Source organism: Magnolia sinica, chromosome 5 (genome assembly GCF_029962835.1).
Source record: "Magnolia sinica isolate HGM2019 chromosome 5, MsV1, whole genome shotgun sequence".
NCBI lineage: Eukaryota > Viridiplantae > Streptophyta > Magnoliopsida > Magnoliales > Magnoliaceae > Magnolia > Magnolia sinica.
In genome coordinates, this window is record NC_080577.1 from 24,910,628 (window position 1) to 24,931,256 (window position 20,629).

At 39.2% G+C, this 20,629-nt stretch overlaps 1 protein-coding gene across 2 annotated transcripts in view; it reads left to right on the top strand.

The window, feature by feature from the left end:
* The first annotated feature begins 414 nt into the window (after positions 1-414).
* The window catches only part of LOC131245798 (very-long-chain aldehyde decarbonylase GL1-4-like), a 50,754-nt gene continuing 30,539 nt past the window's right edge, over positions 415-20,629 (top strand). For both annotated transcript variants that reach the window (XM_058245503.1, XM_058245502.1), the window contains exons 1-6: positions 415-567; positions 791-1,011; positions 2,866-3,098; positions 13,756-13,975; positions 14,668-15,043; positions 16,655-16,762. In XM_058245503.1, the coding sequence (XP_058101486.1) occupies positions 508-567; positions 791-1,011; positions 2,866-3,098; positions 13,756-13,975; positions 14,668-15,043; positions 16,655-16,762 (1,218 nt within the window). In that variant the 5' untranslated portion in view covers positions 415-507. The remainder of the gene's footprint in view (positions 568-790; positions 1,012-2,865; positions 3,099-13,755; positions 13,976-14,667; positions 15,044-16,654; positions 16,763-20,629) is intronic.

Consider the following 20,629-nt stretch of genomic DNA (forward strand, 5'->3'; position numbering starts at 1 on the left):
TGATCCGAAGGTTAGTTAATGACTAATATGCAATTGACATATGATCCATGATTAGGATCGGTGTTTGATACAATTAGGACAATACGCACGTAACACAGTTGAAGTATAACACCCGTATATGAATTCAACTAACCACAACTTTAGTGGGGCCTACCGGTACAACCTATCACAATATCATCAATTAATAGGCCCACCTTATACATAGACATCTTGCGAGGTGGACATTTATTGGATACTTAAAAGCAAGAAAAACTACCACCTATTTTAGCAGAGAAGCGTTCAGAAATCAGAGTCTAGAATTGTTCAGTCAATCTTATTTTTGGGCTGTTGGCAAAAGTGTGTTCCACAATTTACGGATTAATTTTAACTTGAGTTAATGCATGCCATGTGAACAATTTCTGGGTGCCTGCGTATCAACGTCATTCGCTGCCTGAGTATCAAATAACTCCTCTCTATTTAAAGAGATGCAATCCAGTGGAGAAGAACAGGACCAAAAGAGAGAAGAATATGGCTTCAAAACCAGGCCCCTTCACGGAATGGCCATGGCACAAGCTTGGAAGCTTCAAGGTATTCCCATTATACCCCTCTATTTTTCATGGAAATATCCTCCAATATGCTTGTAGACAGACTTAAAAGGTGGCATCTCTCTCTCTCTCTCTCTCTCTCTCTCTCTCTCTCTCTCTCTCTCTCTCTCTCTCTCTCTCTCTCTCTCTCTCTCTCCCCTTTATTATTATTATTATTATTATTTTTTGGTACTGATGTTCATTTTCTTCTTATGGTGTGGGTGAAGTACATTATTTTGGCACCATTTGTGGTACGTAGCTTGTATACGTATTGCATGGGAAATGGAGAGAAGGATACGCTGAACATGATAATTATCCCGTTACTGTTGTGGAGGTGGCTTCACAACCAGATATGGATTAGCTTGGCTCGTTTCCAAACAGCCAGAAGCAAGCACATGATACTCCACAAGAGTATTGAATTTGATCAGGTGGACAGAGAAGGCAACTGGTTAGTTCTCTCTCTCTCTCTCTGGACCGGAATTCTCTACAACACCTGTTCTAGGCAGCGTGTAAAAACACTTGAATTCTCTGGGCCCACATTGTTGTCTTTGTAAAATCCACTACGTCAATCAGGTGCGCTCCTCAATAATAGGCCCTGCGAAAAATCATCTAGATAGACAACTAAGGTGGACCACAACATAAGAAACAATGGGGATGGGATGAAAACCATGGGCTTGCTCGTGGGGCCACCACTCTGTATATTTTTCAGCAAACCCGTTAATCAGGTTTAAGTCAGAATGATGGAATGGAAACATAAAAATCAGACTGAACCAAAAATCAGGTGGGTCACACCGGACTCAAGAGTTTTATGAGAAATTTACATTGTTCCGATAGGTGTGACCCATCTGAGTCTTTTACTACAATGAGTTTTCACATGTATGGTTCAAATAAGCTTTCCCACCGGATGGGCGGAGTAGTTCTTACATATACTCACTAGTTAAAACAGTTGTTGTACACGATTCCAATCCCCATGTGTTTGGGTGTGCTTGTGGGTCCTGCACATTTGGACTCCAAGGCGATGAATCACGATCCTCGGCTTGCCACAAACAAACGGACGCGGTTTGGCTGGTGACGCTGCCCCGAGCCAGGTGGCTAGTGGTCAGTGCCATGTGGACCCCACCATGATGTATGTGTTTTATTCGACGATGTACATCCATTTAAAAAAAACTAATTTTAGGGCTTGATCCCAAAAATGAGGTATATCTAAAACTCAGGTGGACCACACCATGGGAAAATAATAGTGATTAAATGTCCACCATTTAAAAACCTCTTAGGGCCTACTGTAATGGTTATTTGAAATCTAACCTGTTGATTAGGTCATACAGACTTGGATGAAGGGAAAAAATATATATCAGCTTCATCCAAAACTTTTGTAGCTCCCAAGAAGTTTTTAATGGTGGGCGTTCAATCAACACTGTGTGGTCCACTTGAGATTTGGATCAACCTAATTTTTGGGTTTATTTCATAAAATGATCTGAAATAATGGATGGAGGGCATGGATGAAACACATACATCATGGTGGGCCCAAAGAGCACCAACCACTACCCATTGGCTAGTGGCAGGGTCATTAGCCAATCCGTTTCCCAAACAGGATGGCCGCGTCATCGCAGACTGCATTTAATACGTCAGTGCTGACGAAGTCATGGACCAATCACAGTGCATGAAAATAGGAAAACTGAAAAACCTGTTTGTGGGAATCATGGGATCTGGATTCATTGCAGACAGGGTGTTAATGGGCCGGGCTCGGGCCTACTAAATTCAGAATTTTCGTTAGTAGGATCCGAAACAGATCAAAATCGGCGCCCAGAACAACTCCATGCCTGGCCCGTTGACAGCCCTAATCCCAGACATCTTGAAAATATTGCACCAACTGGACGGCGCTTACCATCCGATCCAATATGATGCAAGTATGGACGGCAAAGATTGTTCAAGAGAACAGTTCCAATGAGCCATCTCAACCATCCAATTAGTGGGACCATCTTTGACTGGATATGATTTTAAAGAATCATTGTAGTTATACGATGCAAACCATCTGATCTGTGGTCATAAAATGGATGGTCATAGCAAAAATGACAGATGTATGGATGGTTATGATACTCGGATTGGTGTGAAGTTTTCAAGGTGGCCCAAGGTGAGTTAAATAGACCAAATGGAAGGTCCAGATGGATGATATTGGCTGCCTACAGGTGCAAATGCAACTGCGGTGCATGGGAAGGTTCCAGTGCACTCAGTGCAACAAAGAATTTTTCCTGTATATTTTTCCTTATGCATCTGTCTCATGCGTTTGCGAAATGAATGGCAGGGATGATCAGATTCTCTTGAGTGGCATTGTTGCGTACTCATTGAGTACGGTAGTGCCTGGAGCTGCAAACTTGCCTTTATGGAGAACTGACGGTATAGTTTTCACAATACTCCTTCATGCGGGTCCGGTGGAGATCTTGTATTACTGGGCCCACAGAGCATTGCACCATCATTTCCTGTACTCTCGCTACCACTCCCACCACCACTCCTCTATCGTCACCGAGCCCATCACATGTAAGAAATTCTTCTTTTTCCATTGGTTTTTCTTTGGAAATACGGTATAGGAAAATCGTTTCGTTCACATGCACGTTGTAGTTTTGTGGGACCCATTGTGATGTGCATATGAAATCGAAACCGTGCATCTGGAGAGCCCAGCCATGATAGGCCAAGATTCCTAACTTTATCCTGTTACCTAAATTAGGTGGGCCACACTGAAGGGAACAAGGGAGAAAATTGGGGAGGGTGACACCTACCATAGAAACTTCTGTAATACGGTTTCCACGACATTTTTTTATATACCATCCAAACCATTCATGAGGTTAGAGCCACAGGGATGAAGGAACAACAGAAATTAGTCAATTAAAATACTCAGGTGGACTACACTATGTGATGATTGCACATTACTCGTCGTGTGTGATAATGTACCAGCACATTAGTATCAAAATGGATAGGTTTAAGAAACAATTAGAGGACCGGACGAGTCTCTACGATGCCTTTTTTATTTTCGATGGGCGGAAACTTAGTTCGCAAAATGTGGCTTTTTAGGGTTTGGAAGCTGCTATTTTGACCAAAATGCCCCTCGACTGTTAAGGTAAGCAGCCGTAAAAAGAGAGGTATTTTGATCATTTTGGATTCATCCGTACAATCCTACGTCTAGTTCACAGTTAAGGTTTTTTTGCAGCAAATGAAATTGTTGGCTAAAACCTAAAGGCCTGTTTGGGCGGTGGGATTAGAAGGGATTAGGTGGGATGAGATTCATCTGGTTTCTTGCCAATTCCATGGCATGTTTGGCAAGAAATGGAAAAGCTTGGAATTACATTAAATGGAATTGCATTGGTTCCGTGCCAATTTCACTCAATGTTAGCAAGTTGTACAGGTCTCATCATGATGTATGGGCTATATCCACACGGTCCACCCATTTATTGAGATTATTTTAGAGCATGGGCCAAAAAATCAGGTAAATCTAAAGCTCAAGTGGATCCCACCATAGAAAGCAACGGGGATTGAATACTTGCCGTTGAAAACTTCTTTGGGGCCACATAAGTTTTGGATCTACCTCATTTTTAGGTCCATGCCATAAAATGAAGTTACAAAACAAATGAACGGTTTAGATATAACACATGTGTGTTATTCTCAATAATTTTAAATGATGGTGGGTATATCCATTCAATGTACCACCATATTATCAACAAAGCAGGGCATTAATCTTATCCCATGGCAATAGGGACAAGGTAATAATTATGTTTTTTTTAATCCCATCCCACCTAATTCCTTCTAATCCCACTTCCTAAACAGGCCCTAAGATCTATATGTCTCAAGAATCCTAGTTTTAAGGGTTCTTGAAGGTATAGACCTCATGTTTTAGCAACAATTTCATTCACTATAAAGAAACTTTAATTGCGAAACTAAACCTATGGTTGTACGGATGAACCTAAAAAGACCAAAATACTCCTCCTACATCTACTTACCAAGGAGTATTTTGGTCAAAATAATAGCTTTCGAACCGTAAAAAGTCACTTTTTACCAAGTTTCTGGCCAGCGAAAATAAAAAAGGCAGACTCGCCCGTTCCTCTAATTGTTTCCAGTTTTAAATATCAAATATCTATCATCCAAACTACGGCTTTTTATAACAACATTCTCTTGGAGCTATTCATACTTATCTGTTGGTAAACATGAGGTGGCATACCATATTCACGGTTTGGATAACACATTACAGGTGGGGTCACACAACTCTTTTTTTTCTCTTTTTTTTTTTTTTTCCACACGCGCGTTTCAACTGCATGCGAACAAAATCCATAGAGAAATATCACATTTTACCTTCCATTGAGACATCCAAAGGCACCCTTTTATGCTTTTGGTACTTCTTACACTTTTTTTTTTTGCCCTACGTAATGAACAGTCCATCAATGTTTTGAGGTGAGCCCAAAGAACTCTCCAGGAGCATTTCAGCTCATCGAGTCATAGTTTTTAGCACTAAACAGTTCACATGGATGTACAATCGATGGATCTGAGCCGTTCATCTCGTGGGACCTGCCACTGATGGAATATGATACATACCTTATCCTGGATGTAGCAGAGAGATTACCCTCCGACAGTATATACGGTCCATAAATCTGAACGGTTCATCTGTTGGGGACCACCATGGATCGCGTATGGTACCAAAAAAAAAAAAAAAAAAACACTGCTTCACATGTATCTAGCTTCTAGAAAAGACATTTTACCTTTTTCGGTACTGTTAGATAATTCCCATTTCAACTGCACATTGGAGCTCGTGCACCATGTGGGCGGTCCAGGATCGCAGAAATGCAACGAGGGAAACCAGACAACGACTGGTTCATCACTCGACAGCTGGATTTACCCTGTTTGATTACCACCACGTGAAGGCATTAAATGATGCTATTATGGCCGCCCTTGCGAGCCAGGTTGGCAGGAGCTCTGTGGGACCCACTGTGATGTATAAGATTTATCCACGCTGTCCATCCGTTTTGAAATATAATCTGAGGCCATGTGCCTAAAAAGGAAATAATCTAAGGCTCCACTTGACCACACTACATAAAGCAGGGGTGACAACGATGCTTACCATTAAAACCTTCCTACGGCTTATAGTGTTTTTTATTTGCCTGTCCAACTTGTTCTTAAGGCCACAAGATAAATTGAAAACACAGATATCAGCTTAATCAAAACTTCCGCCTGTTCTGAAAAAGTTTTTAACGGTGGACGTTGAATCCCCGCTGTGTGGTCCACTTGAACCTTGGATCTGCCTCAATTTTGGGCTCATGCCCTAAAACGAGAGCCCCACACAGCCCCTGGCTTCACGGATGGTTAGGTGAGTTAGGTAAAATGTCTAAAAATGCACACCATTTTAAAATATAATCTAAGGCCATGAGCCTAAAAAGGAAGTAATCCAAGGCTCCACTGGACCATACTACATAAAGCAGGGGTGATAATGATGCTTATCATTGAAACCTTCCTACGGCCTACAGTGTTTTTTATTCGCCTGTCCAACTTGTTCTTAAGGTCACAAGATAAATTGAAAACACAGATATCAGCTTAATCAGAACATCTACTGGTTCTGAAAAAGTTTTTAATGGTGGACGTTGAATCCCTGCAGTGTGGTCCACTTGAACCTTGGATCTGCCTCAATTTTGGGCTCATGCCCTAAAACGAGAGCCCCACACAGCCCCTGGCTTCACGGATGGTTAGGTGAGTTAGGTAAAATGTCTAAAAATGCACACCATTGTAGCCTTTTTGGGTTAAAGAAGTTTTGTGCCATGTCATATTTATATTTTTCTTTCATCCTAATGGGAATCATTTTTATAAATGAGTTTGAATGGCATATGAACATTATTTTAACTCCCAGGGAGAATTTCAACTTTGGATGTTTTTTTTTTCCATTGTTTTCTGTGGCGTGGGCCACTTTGGGTATTTAATTAAGCTAGTTCACTTTGGGGTTCTCATCTAACATGAGTTGATGAAACCGATCATGGAAATGGTGAATTTTGCATCAACATCACGGTGGGCACCCATGGCTCTTCATGTTGCAGTCACTCCCCCTAAGATATACCAACCTCGCCAAATGAAAGTGAATGAGGCTGACTGTATTTTAGGTCTTGGGGCCAGCGTGGGATACCAATCATAGGTTTATGTGTGGCCCACCACATGTTGTTACTAAACATAGGTTTATGTGTGGACCACGACATGGTGTTTCTTCTTCAAACTGGTTTATTAGGTTTAAATCACGGCTATGAGAGAACATATAAATATCATCCTAATAAAAAAAAACTGTTAGGTCACACTGTGTGAACTTAACAGTTTCGAAATAAAGTTTATATTGCTCACAAGGATGCCCGTGTGATTTTATTTATTTTTCTCAATGTTTGGTCTTTTGTATGTATGGTTCAAATAATGATTTTCACTTGGGTGAATGGCATCCATGAAGTTGTCAGTCGACGGTCTTCTCTTTATGGTGTGCTTACATAGAAATGACAAGTCAGCCACCGACAACGGCTTTAGAAGAAGTAGAGGAAGCGTGTCCCATTTAAACTATTTAGTGTGCTTTAATCTCAACCATTTCTTTCCAAATAGTTATAATTTTATGGAATTTATCCTCTTTTAACTAATGTTATGAAAATTGGCAAAATGTCGAAATATGCAGTCCATATATATATATATATATAGAGAGAGAGAGAGAGAGAGAGAGAGAGAGAGAGAGAGAGAGAGAGAGAGAGAGAGAGATTACCAAAGTTAGAATAAAATGTCAGTGTATTTGGAATCCATGCAGAGCACGCTGCAGGAGCTCTCGGGTTTAAGGTTTATCAGACGCACCTGCACTACATGGAGCCACACTATTAGCGTCACACGCATGTCTACATGCAGCCACAAGTGTCAAACTCACACGTGCAGGAGCCCTGTATTAGGTTGAACCCACTCTACCGGTTATGCGGTTGAAAAAGGAGCTGGTTAAATATGATGATGTCCAAGCAAATGATGTGCATGCATACGGTTCGCACTGCTCCCCAGCGTGGTCCAGTTGGTTTCTAAATGGCCAGATTTTTGAGTTCACATTCTAACATGATTTGGCAAACATCATAGACAAACTACAAGCCACACAAACATCATTGTGGCATATCCATGAAGGTTTCGATGTTGGGCATTTAACTCCCACTATTTCTTGTGACATGAGCCACTTCAGTTTGGGATCTTCCTGTTTTGGCTCATGTCCTAAAATGTGGGGAAAACATATGGACGGAGTGACGGGATTTATGGGGAACTCGGTTTACAGGCAACTGACCTTCGTGATCCTTTGAAGTGTGTTAAAAGAAAATAAATAATAATAATAATAATAATAAAAACCCTGGAAATTTTCCGGTGGTTAAAATTGGCTAGCTTCCCAGCATAATTTTCATGTTTACCTCCATCCACCCTTTGAACTGAGCTTTTGGGACGGTATGGATTGCAAAACCATGCCATGTGTACGGTTAAAGAGTAATATCGTGTTCAGTTCAAATAAGAGTCATAGCACGTGAACAGATTACAAAAATATAAACTTGTGGAATTTTGTAGTTTACCGGAGAAATGTATCCTTTTTCTGGATTTTGTAGTCTAAAGGTGGCATTGGAGACAATAAGTCACTGGCTTTTACTGATAATTAATGACATAATGTAGAGTGGGTTGGAGGTACTTTTGTGGCAAAGATGGACTAGAGAAGGCCTGATCAGAGGTGGAAATGATTCCTACCTTTAGAACCTTAAATCAGTCATATCTTGCAAATTTTTAACATATTAAATATGATTTAGGGGTAGGAGATCCTACTTAAGTGAACCAACTATGCCACACGTGGCTGCCAATGCGGATTTGTGAGATTCCATCAAATCAACAATCAAAAGTACCATCTATTTTCATTTTTACCATAGATACTAAGTCCTAATTTGAGTATATTTTTTGATCCTTTGAGTTGTTGAAGTCATGCCCAACATAAAAAGGGATTAGAAATTTTAGGAGAATAACATGGTTGGGGCAAATTGGACACATGCTATTTTTGGTCGAAAACCTTGAAGTCTAGTAGAAATAGAGGCCATTTATAAATAGTAAATTTACTATTTATAGGAAGTCACGTTTTTAAGGTGTTTGAGTTGAAATCTAAGTCTAAAACTCTGTCTTAGATTTGAGCTCATTATTTGAAGGGTTGTAATTTCATTTTTCATCATCAATCATTTTATTTTTTGAATTTATTAACAATTATTCTTGCTTTTATCCCTTGTGGATTCGAGGAAACTTTGTGAGGAGTCCAAAGAGCTCTGTGGATTTGGAGTATGTTACTTCCTAAGGAAGACGATGATCGACCTAATCACCTTCCTCCTTACACCAAGTGGTATCAAGCTTTCTCCTCGAATCGATGACTTTTAACCACGGGTCAGGCAACATTTCCATGGACGATGCTCCAAAGAATTTTCCTTTAACAATGACGTCTTTCGAAGCGGCGTTACGAGAGAATCAATAAGTCGTGCAAGGGTTAAAGGTTAACATCGGTCACATGACGAAGGCTCTAGGTAAGCTCCATGTTCGTGGCAGTAATCCGCCCTCAATAAGGGCTAAAATTCATAATCGCATTGATTATAAGGTGATGTCAGCAGTGAACCATAGGATCATGCATGAGGAGGTGTGATCTAGCAACAAGAAGATCAACGACATAATGCTCCAATATCTGGTACAATGTAGTGATCAAGCATATCAAGAATTTAGGATGGAAGTCGACCTTAATAACTTTAATGGCCAACTTCACATTAAATATTTCCTAGATTGGCTTTTTGAAGTTGAGCGATTTTTTTACTATATGAAAATCTCTGAAGCGAAGAAAGTTAAATTTGTGGCTTACAAGTTGAAGGGCGAAGCTTCAACTTGGTAGGAGAAACTTCAGTTTATATAAACGAAACACATATATAAAAGCATCAATCCGCACATGGCAAGGATGAAGCAGTTTCTACACATGCAATTCCTCCCTAGTGACTACGATAATGTAATGTTCTAACAAGATCAAAATTGTTGGCGGGGTAGTCGGTCAGTGAGAGATTATGTAAAAGAATTCTACCACTTGTAGTATAAAATGATTTGGTCGAAATTGAATCGCATCAAGTCGCTCGATTCAATGGTGGGTTGCATATTGTGATCCATGATCGGGTTCGGATACAACTTTTGTGGATGATGAATGAAGGGATCAAGTTGACCACCCGAGCAGAAGCACATCTTAAGCATCCCAACATACGAACCTATCCTACTATTAGGGGCACCGCAGTGGGTCCGTTCTAAGGAGCTTCACAGGCCAAAGGAAAATAACCTATAAGGGGCACACTCAAACTCTTACTCCTGCAAACTGAGATTTAGGAAGTGAGCAAGTTAGACCCCAATGGGGCGTGACCACTGTTGTCGATCCGAGCAGGATTCCGAACCCCTATGGTCGGTCAAGGCCTAACCATTACTATTATTGTGGCAAAATAAGTCACTTATCAAATACTTGTCCCTAGCAACAAGTGGCTAACATTGCCGTTAATGACGATAGTGTTGAAAATGACAATGAAAACTTGAATGTTAATGAATTGGAGCGTGTAGCAAAGGATGAAGCGGATGAGGCAGATTAGATTCCGTATGATCATAATGAGTCACGAGGCGACTATTATATGTACCAAAGAAGGAATTACACCCACAACGACATAACATCTTCTGAACTAGGTTTGCGGTGAATCAAAATGTCTGTGATGTAATTATCGATAGAGGAAACAACAAGAATATTATTTCCAAGGTCATGGTGGAGAAATTGTAGGTGAAAACGGAATGTCATCCCTCCCCGTACACGATCGGCTGGATTAAGAAGGTCAGTGAGACGAAGGTAACTGAACAATGCGCGATATTTTTTTCAATTGGAAAATATTATAAAGATCAAGTCGTATGCGACATTGTTGACATGAAAGCCTGTTATATTTTACTCAGTCGACTGTGTCAATTCGACCGTGACGCTACTTATAAAGGACAAGATAATGTGTACATTTTCTTTAAAGACGGTTGAAAAACCATACTGGCCCTTATGGACTCAGAGGAACCATCAGAAACTTTTAGGGCGTGTTTGGGCGATGAGATTAGAAGGGATTAGGTGGGATGGGAATCAAAAAACATAATTATTACCCATGGCAGGGATTGTTCCTTGTTACCATGGGATAAGCTTAATTCCCTGCTTTGTTTGTAATACGGTGGTACATTGAAAGGATATACCTACCATCATTTGAAACTATTGAGAATAACATACATGTGTTATATCTAAACTGTTCATTTGTTTTGTAACCTCATTTTATGGCATGGGCCTAAAAATGAGGCAGATCCAAAACTTATGTGGCCCCAAAGAAGGTTTCAACAATAAGTATTCAATCCCTGTTTCTTTCTATGATGGGGTCCACTTGAGCTTTAGATCTACCTAATTTTTTGGCCCATGCTCTAAAATGATCTCGAAAATAAGTGGACAGTGTGGATATAGCCCACGCATCATGGTGGGACCTACACAACTTGCTAACATTTGATTGAAATTGGCACGGGACCCAATACGATTCCATTTAACCTACTTCCAAGCTTTTCCACTCTTCCCAAACATGGAGTGGAATTGGCACAAGAGCATATGCAATTCCATCCCACCTAAGCCCATCTAATCCAGCCGGCCAAACAGGCCCTTAAAGTGGATAGGCATTCTCTCCTGACCATACGAGACTTCATGGAGGAATCCAAAGAGATAGGACAAATTTATGCATTAGTTGTAAAGGTTAATGAACTCGAGACCTCATCGCGTTCCTCCCTGCGCCATGACTCAACAAAAGAAAACTCTTGTTGTCATTTATTTAGAAATATATAGGTGAAGGAAAGAATTGTGAGGCCTAAGCATATGTGCACGATATCTAACTCGTCTAATGTATGAATCCTACGACGATGATCATGTGAAGCAAAAATCTGGCTATCGTACCCTATTCTGACATATTGGAATAGAGTCAATAAGGAAATGACATGTGGCATTACACAAGGAGTATGACGTGTATAAAAAGATTTTCTGAGAGATATAATACGTTTTTTTATGGAAGCATAGATATGGCATAACTCCAAAATCGAACTTCATTAGTGTTTATGCCTATTTTTAGCACCCAGACGTGGGCCAATCAAAGGTCATCATGTGTCAACACTACGGAATCACAACTAACGTAAAACACACTCTCACCGAAGAGTATCATTATTGGCATTACTTTCGGCGATACACATTCCATTATAAATGCGAAGGCATGGGCCCTTGTGCCTGCCTTTTAAAATGAAAATCAGCACAACCTCGTGGCCATGATTATCATGCTCATTAACGAGGCAATGTTCCCACCACATTTATACGAGATCCATTGAGAGAACATATCTTATCACGAATCTAGCTATGATCCTCTCAGCAAGGCCGTCTTTCACAGTCCTTCCATAATAAGAGATCTTCCTAGAAACATTTGGAAAGACTATAATGTTACAAATATCCTAAAGACCTATATATCAAATCAGTGTCCAAGAAAACCCAGTCGTGGCTCAAACCCAGATCAGGAGAAGCAAACACATCATCTCAGTTGGCTTCACAACCATGTACCGATTGGAACAAAAAGAACGGATAATAGGCTTGAAAAATGATATGATCTGCCTTATAATGGATTAGTTTCAGACAAATTTGTCTTATTGTTGGTAACAACCTTGTAGCAGATGTCAAATCCCACTTCTCTGTTCAAGAACTAAGTAATCTAGACTAGGTTGTTAAGATGAATGGTCGTGATTAACCGAAAGATACTCCCTAAGAGTACAATAGGAGAGCATCTATGTGTAGGAGTGGAAATCTGAGATCCGATCCCTTCAGACTTTCGGAGAGTTTTCATATCTTCCCAATAACACTTTTTTATTTGGAAAGCCAGTGACGTCAACACAAAAGATCCAGGAACAATGAGGAAGCCCTAATGAGGGTTTCGTTATCTCGACGTTTTATAAAAGGAGCAATTGAAGAAGAACTCGGGGACCTACGCCAAACACATCAATCTATCTTTTATTTATCTTTCTTTTCTTTTCTTTTCTTAGCATAGCTTAGCTACTGCCTGGCGACTCCCGCTACAATACCTTATGAATAGATATAGTTTTTCTGCAACCTTAAGTTGTAAATCACGATCTTTTAAGTTCTAATTTTTTTGATCACACTCGCCTCAAATCGTCTATTCCGGTAGGCATTTTAGGCATTTATCCATTTTTTCATTTTTTTTTTTTTTAAATTCATTTGATTATCTCACAAGTTTTCGACTATAATAAACATTATTTTATAGTACTTAATGAAATTGGCAACATTTTGTCTTATTTAATTTGAATGTGTACCTTTATTAATTTGAGAAGTGTTTTGAACTTAAAGTGTTAGTAAAAGAACAAGCCCTTAAGGTCGGTAGACCCATGTCTATTGTCACAAGGCAAAAAGAACTCATTTGGATTTAATAGTCTCCATTACTTTCACTAGTTGCCTGAACAGAGTGCAATATTAATGGCCAAAAAGACTCTAGATCTTCGATTCTAGTCTTCAATCTATCCATCTTTGTGAAGGGGATACCAACAATTCAATTTGAGTTAGGCAGACTCTAACACACCTGCACATCCTACTCACACACATCTATCCAATATATACCCTTGGTCACACAAGTGGTTCCAAGTGGTTCTGTTAACTGAATTGAAGTGCAATAATTAGATGATCAACACATCTGATTTGTTGGATTCGGAAATTGACTATTTTCCATTCAAATGGATCACCATAGTCACAGATTTTCTATTTGCACAGGTGTGAACAAAATTTCCATAGAATCACACATGTGAACAATAAGTTATAGTGATCCTGGTTGCATATGGACACGTGGACAGTCCAATTAATCAATATGAACCATCCACTACGTCGGGGCCACACTTCATGCACAACCATATGAAAATCACATTAATTGGATGATCCGCATGCAGGCAATAGTTGGCATTGTTTCCTATGACCACTCGTTGTCCTGGATGCGATGGTTAGGATCACCTGATCCAAATCTTTCTTTAGAATTATAGAACTTCATAATTCAACTATAATACGGTTTTTTTTCTCCTCTTGCAGCTGTGATTCATCCGTTTGCGGAAATAATGCTGTACTTTCTGCTCTTCGCAATCCCTCTGCTGACCATTATACTTACTGGGACCGGTTCGATCTCAGCCGTAGCTGGGTATATCACGTACATTGATTTCATGAACAACATGGGCCATTGCAACTTCGAGCTGGTCCCTAAGTGGCTCTTCTCGATATGTCCACCTCTCAAGTACTTCATGTACACGCCCTCGTAAGTCTCCTCTCATTCATTAATATTGAATCATGAACCTGAGACCCTGTATGGTAATATGATTCGGTAATCCAGACTGTTGATCAGATTGACTCACAGATGGGGGAAGCACCAATCTTTTACATTCAAAGAGCCTAACCATTTGATCAGTGGACTTTAGATTACCAGCATACGTATAGCCTTGTCCCAGCTACGCGTGACTTTCCAATGAATACTATTTCAATGTTAAAAAATATATGGACAAAGCAGGAAAATGGGAAAAATTCCAAATTGGGTGTATGGAAAACTACAGAATGTCACATTTAACAGAAAATAGTCCAATGATCAAAAGGTTAGGATCATTCAGTTTAGAAGAACATTGGCGATCCACCATCCTGGCACCTACAGGTGGGTCAGGTTGGGCCGTGGGTCAACTGGCTTCACCCACTTCTCAGGTAGTGGGTTGGGTTTGGATTAGAAAAATGTGGCCTATATAAGCAAATGGGTCGAGTTCGGGTTGAGCTAGGGCTGCAACTTGGGTGAGCAGGTTGGGAATGGGCTAGGGCCAGAATTCTTGGCCTGCTTAGTACTCAGGCTGACCTAGATCTGGCCAGAACCTGACCCATTGTCAGCCCACATAGAGAGAGAGGAGAAAAGAGAGAGAGATTGATTTACGTGATGTACGAAACACAACTAATTATTGTTCCAAACAGGTTTCATTCGCTTCACCACACCCAGTTCCGGACCAACTACTGCCTCTTCATGCCCATCTATGACTATATATATGGCACCATGGACAAATCATCAGATGCACTTTATGAAGCTTCACTCAAAGGAACGAAGGAGGCTCCACATGTGGTCCATCTCACCCATCCAACCACCCTCCATTCCATCTACCACCTACGGCTAGGAATTGCGTCACTGGCTTCTAAACCCTATGCTTCCCAATGGTATTCATGGATGTTGGGGCCCATTTCATCGGTGTCCATGTTGCTGTTGTGGATCTTTGGTTCCACCATTACGGTTGAAAGGAACAGGCTGTATAAGCTAACATTGCAAACATGGGCAATTCCAAGATATAGTTTTCAAGTAAGAGGACACATGATCAATTTCTATCAAGAATGATAAGACATGATACCAACTAGAGCTGAGCACGGTTAGCTTGCTCAGCTCAGCTCGATTTAGCTCGGCTTGGTTTGCCTTGAATAACTTGTTCAGGTCGAGCCAAGCCAAAAATCCCAGCTTGTTTTAAAATCGGGCCATCCCAAGCTGTATGCCAGACCGGCCGGTTTGGTTGGGCTCAAACTAAGGCTCAGTTCAATGCCATCAGGATGCAATTGTGGCCGTCAGACATTAGGTTTCGTTTGCTTCAATTTATTTTTTTTATTGTTGAAAGATAGTCATGTTTTGTGTTCTCAATTGAACTGTTGTTGTATTATTTTTTATTTTCGTCAACGAACCAAAAAAAAAAAAAAACCTTCTTGTGTTGCCGGCCAAATCAACAATCCTAATTGCCCTAGATCTTACATGTATATAATCACCATGTTGGAGATTTTTTTAAAAAAAAAAAAGAAAAAGAAAAAAGAGTATGAATGTAGTATATATATACAAGAAAAAAAAAAAAAAAACAACACCCACCATAACTTCCAAGTTTGGGTTTTATTTACAATTACAAAATCAAATAAATCAAACCAGCTAAATTTGATCCGTCCTTTAAAAATATAGAATTAGAATCAACTCGAACTTGGCTTGAAATTGACTAGAACTCGAATCGGCTCATACCTGGCTTGGCTCGATTTGATTACCAAATTAGGCTGAGCTGATCTGGTCGGTTCGATGATCAAGCCGAGCTGAGCCGAACTTGAGCCAGGTCCCTTGGCTGAACAAGCCGAGCAGAGCTGCGGCAGAGTTCGGCTCAGTTCAGCTCGTGTACCACTCAAATACCAATGCAGCGTACGTGTGTTTGATCTTAGCCATCTATCATGAGATATATAGATGGTTCATGAAAAAAAAAAAAAGTAACCACATCTTTATTCAGTTTGCATGTGGGCAACATGGATTGAGTTTTGGGTCAGCCACGCACGATATGGACGGCCCCATCTAAGCAGTAGTCAGGATCCAACACATCTGCATCAGGCTGGTACATATGCCATGGATCACGTCGTCAATCTTCCTCGTGGGATCCCAATAACTTCTCTCATTTGCCAAATGTTTGTGCAAGTTAGACTTACTTAACTTTGATGGTTTTTATAACCAGGTTTGCTACAGCACGTCCTAATGTACTGCCATTTTTAGTGCTGTAAATGTTGCACCTGGGTAATGTTTCAATGATCCAACCATTTAATATGATCTGCTTCCCAGGGATGGGAGATACTACAAAGATCTGAGATTAGAATATTTCAACCTTTGATCATTTTACTCATTTTAAGATCTGGACCGTAGCCATAAATCATTATTTTGTTGGCTACTGATAGATTTACCTCTCTCTCTCTCTCTCTCTCTCTCTCTCTCTCTCTCTCTCTCTCTCTCTCTCTCTCTCTCTGTTTTGTCCATCCACAAGTCATACATATGGTTTGGACCATGCAAACATGATCCACTGAATCCAATGGCTATCCCAACATAAAAAGTAGCAATATGTGAGGATATATTTGTAGCAAACTTGTTTTCCTAATAGGTATATGATATTATCTTTATGTGCAGTATTTATTATCATGCCAAAGAGATGTAATCAATAGCTTCATTGAGAAGGCCATTCTAGAGGCAGAAGAGAAAGGGGTCAAAGTCATCAGCTTAGGTCTTCTGAATCAGGCAAGTTCATGTGTTTACATTTTGAAATGCATGTGGTCATCTTATTGTTTTTAATTGAAATGTGGCCATCCTTCCTGCCTATAATCTGACACAAACGTTTCATCTTTCAAAAAAACATTGGGGCTCTCATCTCCTCTAATGTAGAGCAGGTCACAGACACTTTCATGGCAAAGATGGACCAAAGAAGGCCCGATCCAAGGCGGAAATGATCTGGACTGTCATCAGAACCTTAAATCAATCGTTTCTCACAAATCGAGATGAGATTTTTGACATATTATATATGATTTTGGGGGGTAGGAGAACTTACTTAACTTACTTAAACCAACCAACCCCTCTACGCCAAGTTCCCCAAGCCCTATTTGCGAGATTCTATCAAATCGATGGTCAAAAGCCTCATTTAGCTTCGTTTTTACTATAAATAATTAGTTTTAGTTCGAGTATAAATTTTGATCCTTTAAGTTGTAGATGTCGTGCCCAATATGAAAAGGACTTAGAAAAATTAGGAGAACAAAGTGGTTAGGTTAAATTTGACTTATCATTTTTAGCCGAAAATCATAAAGTCTAGTAAGAATAGAGATCATTTATAAATAGTAAGTTTACTATTTATCGTAAGTTACGTTTTTTAGGGTGTTTGAGTTGGAGTCTAAGTTTAAAACTCTATCCTAAGTTTAAGCTTCTTATTTAAAGAGTTATAATTTCATTCTTTTTTTCTTTTTCTTTTTTTCTTTTTTTTCATAATCAATCAAGTTATTTTGAATGTATTAGGAATTATTCATGCTTTCTTCCCTCATGGATTCGAGGAAACTCCGTGAGGAATCTAGAGAGCTCCATGGATTCGGAGTAGTTATTCCCCTAGGAAGACGGTGATCAACCTCATCGCGTCCCTCCTTGCACCATCCTCTGACCCAATGCACACATTAAAAAAAAAAAAAAAAAAATGTGTAAATCAAAATGACATGTTTATAACCTTAATCCCACTTGATGAGAAAATGGCCCAATTTTATTATGTAATTATACAGTTTGGTTTTTGTTTGGATGCATTAAACCAAATTACCTTCAAGAACTAGTTAGTGGAAATGACTAAGTTGCCATACCTTCAAACATTAATGTTGAATTACTTTAGGGATTGTTTGAGTTTCAACCAAGGAAGCGCCATGTATACAGTAATAGCATTTCCATGCTTGATTTTGTGAATTTATTTGAATAAAAAAAATAAAAATAAAAAAAATGATCTCTCCCATTTCTCCTTTTCCATTTTGCTCACCTATACTTAAACAAAAAAGAAAAAGAAAAAGAAAAGAAAAATGATATCTGGGAATTTTAGGGAGAGGAGAACCAACCCATCTCTCTATGAAAATTGCCCCGCATGTTGGTCATGTGTGCTACTTTCTTCAAGTAACCCACCTTTGCCACCGTTCATTTTCAAGTGCCTCACATGTGCTAATGTCCAAGTATGCAAAAGTACCATACGCGCTACTATTCATCTTCAAGTAGCATATGTGTGACAATGTACCACATGTGTAGCATGTTCCACCCCTCTTTTAAGCACCCCACGGGTTAATGTGCCACGCTAATCTTTGAGCACCCCACGTAGGCCAATGTGTCACATGAACCATTCTTTCAATTTATAGTATGTGCAACATGCCACCAACTATTGCTAAGCACTCCACATGTTCCAACGACCATCTTTAAAGGTCCCATATGTGCCATAATCCATCTGCAAGCACCCCACATATAACACACATACTAACATCCCCATGTGCGCGCACCGTTGTGCCATATTCATCTTCTAGCACCCCATAAACTCCAATATTCCACATGTGACATTGCGACAGATGCCATAATCCATCATCAATACTACATATGCCACGTTCTATTTTTAAGTAAAATTTTCATGGAACTTTTCATTTTGCCGAAAAGAAGATGCGAAAATTGAGGAAGGATTTTTGTGGAAATATAATTAGGGAAAAACAACTATTCCTCTAAAATAGCATTCCCTTTTCTCCATTTCCTTACCATAAATCCCAACAAGTCCTTACGTTAGTTAAAAATAAAGAAGTTGCACTCTTTAGGGTCCACTTCCAAAATGTTGATACGAAGGATGTCCTTAATCTGTTGTGATTTGTGGAGTTCCATGTGCTGCATAGGGACACATGCATAGATGCATGACTTGGGGAGTTCCACTTGTGGTTACATAAAGAGAGGCCTGAGTCGACTAGATGCATGCCTCTTAGTCATACAGGGTCCGATATCTTAAATCTTCTGTGTTCAAGCTATTGTTGTTGTGCTTTGAGTTTGGCAAAACTCCAACTTCACAAACCTGATGAAGGATCCCTATCTTGGTGACTATGTTTATTGTCACTACGAGCTCATCATCTTCCTCACACACCACTTTTAAAACAATATGTATTAAACCTAATAATCTTGGTGATTAAGTAATTTCATGTATAGGAGTCCTTTTTTCAAAAATTGAAATCTAAACCCTAATCAAGTATTAAACCTAATTAATCTAAACATTTAAATCAACATCATAACTTCTAGTTCCAATCATTTATTTCAAAAAAAAAAATTATATTAAAAATGACAGAACATTGATTATTTTTATCACGAGTTTATACATTCTCAGAAAATTGATCATAAATTGCTCTCATGGCATTGAATTATATGATTTTGGAAGTGTTGGAAAGCTAACTTAATACTATTTTCAAACAGACCTGATTCATGTTATTTTAATATGTATGATATCTCAAAAGTGAATTGCAAGGGATGAAATCATTAAACTTTATTTATTTAAATAACTAAAAGGGAAGAGAAAATGTCTCCATTAAAAAATTAGATTGCGATGTTAAGTCATCAAATAAAGGACACATTCATGATTTTGGCCCACTGTTTACAGGGCCACAGTTCTCAAAGGTGAAACATGACAATCCGTGTTCTTGAAAATTTAAGACGGTTGAATGGTTGGATCATGGACTGTATGAAAATTCATAGTGGAGATTGGCTTGGCCTACATATGTTGCCTGCAATATCAAAAGGGTTTTGAAAATTTTATGTTTTCTAGTGATATTATAAGGAGAAATCTCAATGAAAATAAGATTTTAAAATATTTATTATAAAATTTAAAAATATTTAAAAAATTAAAAATATAGTTAAATTTTTATATGTCTTAACATTAAATTAAATTTGTGTTTAACTCATGATAATTTCACAATAAAATTGCAAAAATTAAAAATTGTTGAGATTTTGAAAATCTCCCGATTTCGTTGTAAAATATGGTTCGATTACAGTTTCCGAATAATATCACGACATTTAACAAAATCTCGGTGACATTTGCCGCACCAGTCCTGGACAACATTATTACTCCATAAACAACTTTAATGCCATAGTGTCAAGTCTACTGTAAGTTAACAGGATTAAGAGCTTTGATTTTGACGTAAGGGAAAATGTTGAAATGATGTATGGTAGAGAGGACCTCTACGGGGCCCACTCTGATGTGTGTATCAAATCTATCTCATCCGTGAGGTGCGGCACTTCAATGTTCGGTGATGAGGCCAAAATTCATCCCGAACGAAAGCTCAGTTGGGCCACACCTCAGTGAATATGAGGAGAAAGACACCCAACCAATTAAACCTCCCAAACTATTTTGTGGGACCCACCCAAAATTGACCTATTTTGTGTACATGCCATCCAATCCGTTCAGTAGATTCCCCCGCCCCAGGCTGAAAGAACACACAAAAATTCAGATCATTATAGAACTAGGGTATAGAGGTTTTAGCCATGATTTTCAGTTTTCCCTTTATTGTGTTCCATCTGATTGTTTGATCATGATGAATTCTTGGATCCAAGGTGAAATTGAGGTTGCAAACA